The sequence below is a fragment of the Polyergus mexicanus genome, unplaced genomic scaffold, assembly GCF_030449975.1.
Source record: "Polyergus mexicanus isolate NDT 795.1 unplaced genomic scaffold, iyPolMexi1.0 SCAF_22, whole genome shotgun sequence".
Lineage (NCBI taxonomy): Eukaryota > Metazoa > Arthropoda > Insecta > Hymenoptera > Formicidae > Polyergus > Polyergus mexicanus.
In genome coordinates, this window is record NW_027223342.1 from 3,021,323 (window position 1) to 3,028,368 (window position 7,046).

Here is a 7,046-nt window from a genome sequence, read left to right on the forward strand (position 1 = left end):
AGCACGACGAGGAGAGCAGAATACGAGAAGGCAGAGGGACCGTGGAAGGGAGACAGGTGAAACGGGGTAGAAGGAGAGACGACGGAGACGACGGGAGCGAGAAGGAGCGAAGGAATGGTAGAGATATAGAGGGAAGAGGGAAAGAGAGAGATCGAGCGGATACGTTAAGGAAGAGCGGAGGCGCCAAGCCACCCTTGGCGAGCCAGGCGGCAGGCAGGCAGCCCCTTTCGCAAAGCACCCCCTAAGCCTGGTTAGGGGCGAAGGCGGCGAGCCGCGGAGGCCACAACACGACCGCCGTCCTCATTGGTCGACGCGCTTGTCCTGGGTGGGGCTCCGGAAAAATTGGAGGGGAGAAAAATCCCCCCTAAATAGCTGTGGCTACGGCCACGAAAAACTAGAATCCGCTCAGCCGGCACCGAGTGCGCGTCAGTCCGATTTATTTTACAAGCTCGCGCTACGGAAGGTGCGCTCGCGAAACGTCAACTCGGAATCTGGAGCACGATCAACTTTCTTCGCTGAGAGAGAAAGTGATGAGGAGGGGGCGGGGCGGGGGGAGGGGGGCGCGAAGAGATTAACTCGTGTTTACTGTTTTTTTTTTTTCGCGAATGTGACAGCAGTGAATTATGAAAAAAAGATCAGTGACCGATCGCGTTATCCGTGTTAGCGCTGTGTACGAGTTTTCATAGCCGTGAAAGAATAATCATACTACTCTTGCCTTTTGGACTTTTCGCTAAAAATTGGCGAAAGAATGCATTTGCCGGATGGTCCGTTGGCGATGGAAACTTACAAGGCGATCTACGAGGCCCTCAGAAGCTGTCACGGGGATTTGGTGCAGACGGGAAGTCCCACCATCCTGTGCTCCACGCTACCGTGCCACTGGAGGTCAAACAAGTCTCTCCCGGTAGCGTTCAAGGTCATTGCACTTGACGAAGTCAGCGACGGTACCCTGGTCACCATTAGAGCGGGCAATGACGAGAATTGCTTCGGCGAACTGAGAAATTGCACGGCCGTCATGAAGAATCAAGTCGCCAAGTTCAACGATCTTAGATTCGTCGGTCGCAGCGGAAGGGGTGAGTCCGAGAGCTTGGACGGTCACGTGCAAGCACTCCATTTATCCGCTAAGCTTTAAAAGTCAGATTTCGCTCTTTCGTTTACAGGAAAATCATTCTCACTCACAATCCAGATCAGCTCGATGCCGCACCAAGTAGCCACCTATTCCAAAGCCATCAAGGTCACAGTCGACGGACCACGCGAGCCAAGATCTAAAGCGAGTAAGTCGATGTACGATAAAATACATTCGACATTGCCATTAATTATAAAACAACGTACACCCAACCTTTTCTGACCTATACAATCGATGACGTAATACTTCAGAATTTAAACTCAAAGAAAATCAATTTTGAAATCTCAATCTCCTTTTCGTATTTTTTTTTTTTTTTTTTTTTTTTAAATACGTCGCGAAACAAATACCGGTACATAGTACACATCATTAATTGCGGAGAGAGAGAGAGAGAGAGAGAGAGAGAGAAACGAGGAGGACGGATGGTACGGCGGGGGGAGAGGGGGCGGCGGAGGGCACGCGGCTTGTGCTTTAGGGAGTTGTGCGACGGCCGAGAAGTAGTAGTCGTCGGAAGCTCCGTGACCACCCGCGGTATCCGCAAACTGGGGGGCCTCGCGGGCGTTTAATAATCCGGCGTTATATCCTGGCGGACCTCAAACCGCGAGGCGGTGGCGGTTGGCGCTGAACGATTGCCGAGCAGCCCTCGACGGTCCGAGCTCGGTCGGGCTCGCACGTGTACGAATGAGCGCGCGCGCCGCTCATACGCACGTACATACACGGCTGAGACGATAACGCACGAGGCGGGGGGTGGGGGTTGGGGGAGGGTGGAGGGAAGGGGATTTCTTTGGCTTGGCGTAAAATCCGCGAAAAATCAAGATCTACGCTAACTATCGGCATTACGTTCTTTCGGTCTCCTACATTCCCATACAGCATCGAAAGATTGCAAAAACGTTGCATAGATCTTACATCGAGACATTGTAATATTGCATAGAAGTTGCGAAATGTTTCTGCAATGTTACTGCAAGCTTGCGCGGCAACGTTGAAATGTCCGCCCTCAGAAATATTTCAATGTAAGACTACAGTAATGTTACGGCGCAATGTATTTGTAATATTTAAATACATTGCTACAAATATGCAAGACGCTTCAAATTTTAATACATAAACTTTGAGAACATGTAAAAACATTCAAGAGAGATAAGAAAAAAGATTGCGAATTTACGCAATTACAACGAGTTTTTTCTCGCCTCTCTCGGATGTCTTTATACAATATATTCTCCAAGTTTGTCTATTAAATTTGAAGCAATTTTGCATATTAAAAAATTATTATCAAATTTTTGCTTTTATATAAAAATGGGAACTATTGAACAATTTTCTGTTATCTAATTAACATCGCTATTTTATAAATTATTTACAAGTTTAAGAAATTGATAATGATTAAATAATTTAATTCATGAAAATTAAAATTTTATTTCTATAACTATTAAACTCCATATCTTAAGTAGACAATAAACGGATAATTTTAACTTTTTTCGGATAATTATTTGTCCGATTTCTGAGCACTCGATACAATATCTGAATTTCCTGTGTTGGGATTGTATGAAACAAATTAATCTGATAAAAATAGTTATTATACCTTCAATATTACTAACCGATTTTCGCAAGCTTTATAACCATCGTGATTAAAACTTAAATACGGGATAGATAAAGCAACGCGCGCCGCATAGTGGTAAACGAAGGAAGTAGCGATTATCAAAAACTGTCTTTTGTCATGTTTTTGAAATGTTGCTGTAACAATCTCTCATAAAATATTACAATTCCATATTCCAATAATGTCTCAACAATATTTCATTGCAACTTGCAAGATTGTAACATTGCTGCAATGTAATTGCAATATTCTGTGCTGTATGGGTTTCGGCGTTTATTTTGCCCGAAAATCGGCCGCCGGTCGGTCGCCGCGGCGCATTAAGTCCAACTGTTTATTAGCTCCCGGACACCCGGGGAAAGAAGCCAGAAGGGGCGACGGGCGGGAGGGAGAAGGGAGATGGACGTCTGAGAAGCCGCGTTTGTTTATCGCACCGCATATGGCGGTAGCATGTGCCGCGCCACGAAAACCCGCGCGCCACGTAGTAATAATGGATTTTATGCCGTGCTCGTATAAACATAGAGATACACTAAGCCTGCCGCCTCCTCCGGATCGACCGGGGAAACGTCGTTAATCTTCGGCTTTTATAGGCCTCGGGTTCCTTCTTTCGGTGATGCTTGTCGGTTCGGTTAGTCCGCGTCACTCCGAGACCTCTCGTCACGCCGTCAAGCGGATCGTGTAACGGTTTCGCGGAGTCGGTCTTCAAGTTTTATTTTTCGCGCGGATTTATACGCGTATAGCCGAACGCTTGTAAGAGCTCTGCGCGAGAGATAGGATATATTTATCAAACATAGCGATGGTAATTAAATGTAATCGTTTCATTTTACAGATTGTCAATATATCCCCGGATTTCCAGGATTGGGCGGCTTACTCAATCCCTGGCTGGACACCGCGTATCTCGGACACGGCTGGCATTTGCCGCATCCTGCTCTGATTAAAGGTAAAGTCGTACGATAAAAAAAAAAAAAAAAAAAAAAAAAAATTAAACGCGGGGAAAATTGTTGTTTCACGTCTCCGCGTATCGCGAACGCGAAAGAAAACAAAAGAAAAAAAAAAAAAAACTAGAAAAATCTCGAAAGAGAGCCCGCGGCGCTTATACGAGAGAATCCGCGTTATCGATTTCGTCGAGTCCGCGACGCCTGCCGATGATTCATACCCCGTGAGCTGGACCGAGGGGTGAGATCTGAGTTCTCTTTTCCCACAGCGAACCCCTCTAACGCGCTCCCCCTGCCCTCCCGCCCGTCGTTGAAACAACAATGCGACTTACACTACGTTCGCCCCCGCGAATGGTCGGTCGAGATTAACCGATTCTCTCTCTCTCTCTCCCTCTGTCTCTCTCTCTCTACATCAGGAGCGATGCCAATGCCGCCACCCGCGGATCTGTTCAATCCGGGCTTCCCGCCGGTCTTCCCGCCGTACACGTTCGATGCCATCAAATATTCCGAATACGCGGCACTGACGGCCGGTACGACGATCATGACGACAACTGCCTCGACGACAGCGGCAACGGCCGGCATTCTGTCGAGTAGCCCGTCCAGATCACCACCCAGTGGCAACACGTCCAGCAACGACTCACCGACCGACGAGATCCGAAGTGCCTTCGTGCCCCTTCGAATCAACACTCTGCCGCCGAGCACGTCGTCGACGTCGCCGCCGGACAAGAGCGAGAGGAAGCCGACCGAAGGCGTGAGGAACGCCCTGAAGGCGCCCACCGCTCTCATTTCCCAGAGGCTATCGCAATCCGAGAGGAGGAGCCCGTCGCCGACCAAGCCGTCTACGAAACCAGTCTGGAGGCCGTATTCGAAACCATAGATCCAACCGGACTCGTGCGATAATGACAATTCATAACGACAAGGTCCTGAAAGGCTAGTGAGAGATAATTCGTCGCCGCCGTGTAACGGGTGACGCCGTTTCTGACGCGAGCTTTCTAGCTCGTCAGATTTTGACTATGGAGAAAAATGGCAAAATGTCTACGCGTTATCGCTTTTTTCCCCCCCGAGTGTTCGTTGGCGCGCGCGCAAGCGCATTTCTCTCTTCGGTTTTACGAAGAGTAGGAAGAACACGGTTAGGGGAGAAGGATAAGAGGTCATTTTGTCGATTTAAGCCTAAAAAGCATTGTTCGTAATTTATAAATAATTTTATTGATAAATTAGAAATTTATATAATTCGCGACGAAACTTGAACAAATGTACACATATACGAAAACGAATTGTATATATGTCGTGTATATAGTTCGTGGACAATAAAAGCATAGTTGTGAAGAGGCAAGGATTTATCTGCATTCGTGTGTTCATGAAAGTGTACGTGCGAGTATAAATGAGCGAATGAGTGATGAAAAGGGGAGACAGAGACCAAAAGACAGAGATATCGATATTATTTATATTATAAGAAAGATATTTATCAGAAAGATTTAATGTGTAAACAGAGATGGTATAATATAGAGACGCAATGCGAGAGGAATAAAATCGAGATCTATACGTGAAAATATTGTATTTAAACAGCCTGCCATTTTTAATCTCACCTCTGTTTTCAGCACCATTTTAATTTAACCATCGATCATTATTATATCCTGTATATATATATATATAAGAATGATCGATATCATCGCGCGCGCGCGAGATCCATTCTCCAAAGTGTCAAAAAAGTATCGTCGAATAGTTTAAGCGTTGCGAGCAGAAAGGCAGAACATGAAAGAGAGCGAAACGCACTCCGTGCTGCTGCAAAGGGGGATCCATATATATATATTTTTTTTTTTCGGTCGCGATTTAAATCTGAATGGTCGTACCGTCGCGCGATCGTTCCGTCTCTTTCGTGCGTGCGTAGAGGATCCCATACGGCGAACACAAGGGTGGAGAATGGTTTATATCGAGGGGAGTGCGTGAGATCTGTATTAGTACCTATAGAAGCTCGGGACATCACAGCGGTTCTCAATTATTACGTCGAAAATAAATCCGAGACGTGTCAGTGGTTCTTCGCCCGGTAAGATCTCGGTCAAGATCGTTCGTAGAGACGCGATTCCTTTTTTTTCTTTTTTTTTCTTTTACAAATAATAATTATTATGTTTAAATTTCGGTCATTTCGGCGAGGAGCAGAAGCGAGATCGGCGAGAAGGTTCGCTCGATCCAACGAGACGTCGCGTGACGCGAAATGTCCGTCGGGATTGTATCCCTGTCATCAACGCTGAAACATGACCTGGGGTAAGAGATAGTTTTTTTTTTTTTTTCTGAATTGTTCCGGTCGTGTTTGTCAACTGGCGCACAGAGCACGAGTGCAGTTAATCTCGGTGACGTCGAATAACTCAATTTTCGCATTCCGGTTGCAGGTGCGACGTATGCGCAAAAATTCGATACGCGGCACGTAACGTGTTGGCGCGATGTAAAATCTTGATCGCGTTGCCTTGATTAAAAATCGCGATCGAATCGCGCGCTCTGAAATGGTGAAAACCGGTCGCGCGCGCGCGTAGCTCGCGCGTAGCTTTGCACGGGGCGCTTAATAGGATTTAGCTCCAGCGAGAAAATGAGAACCGCGTTGACGCGCCCTGTGTAGCCCGTGGGGCTGCTCGTTGACGAGTAGACAACGGAACCAAGCAACCATGAAGGGTCACCGCACGAACCGAGGCGAACCGATCCAAACCAATCCGGACTGGTGCGAGTCGAACTGGCGCTAACTAATGTTTGCTCAAAGAATCGTCATGTATAATCGAGTCAGCCGCCGATGGCACGGGATGGAAAAATCAACGGCGGACAGACGCGCGGATATCCGGGACTGAATAATCGACTTTCGACTGTACACAGATCTCGGAACAAACCGCTCTTATTATAGGAGATCCGTCGGCATTTTACGCGTCACGATGTCGAGCGATATTATTTCATTTGTCCTCGTAATCGCGCGATCGAGTAATAAAGGTAGAGGAGCTGAAAATTTTTCGCGATAATCGCATTAATTGCAGCGCTACCAGATTTCCATACATATTACATTATACGCGAAGAGTACCATGCGTGACGATCTATATCTCGCGTGCGTTATCGTAAAAGATTCACGATACGAAAATTTCATTTCAAAAATATCGGGAATCGAATTTCTTCCAATTACTCTGTACATCGAAGTAAATAAAGTTATTCTCGCTATTCCAAACACGGAGATGGACAAAGGGCGAAGGGGGGGGGACACCTCAGGACGAGCAATCAAAGTATAATGCGACGCGGAAGGAGCGGTTGATTTGCGCGGACGCTTCGTCGACACGTTGACAGAGAGGAGGACGTCGATCCTCTTCGCCAGTCTAGAATCGTGAGGACCCTGGTTGGAGGGTCCTAGAGTTAGGCAATCAGCGTTGATGAGGGGGTC

At 47.0% G+C, this 7,046-nt stretch overlaps 1 protein-coding gene across 1 annotated transcript; it reads left to right on the forward strand.

Moving 5' to 3' along the window:
- Window positions 1-581: 581 nt before the first annotated feature.
- On the forward strand, window positions 582-5,164 carry LOC138942315 (segmentation protein Runt). Its single transcript, XM_070312451.1, has 4 exons — window positions 582-1,070; window positions 1,158-1,271; window positions 3,532-3,642; window positions 4,054-5,164. Exons 1-4 carry the CDS (start codon window positions 749-751, stop codon window positions 4,512-4,514), a joined length of 1,008 nt encoding a protein of 335 aa, XP_070168552.1. The 5' UTR covers window positions 582-748; the 3' UTR covers window positions 4,515-5,164.
- The last annotated feature ends 1,882 nt before the right edge of the window (window positions 5,165-7,046 follow it).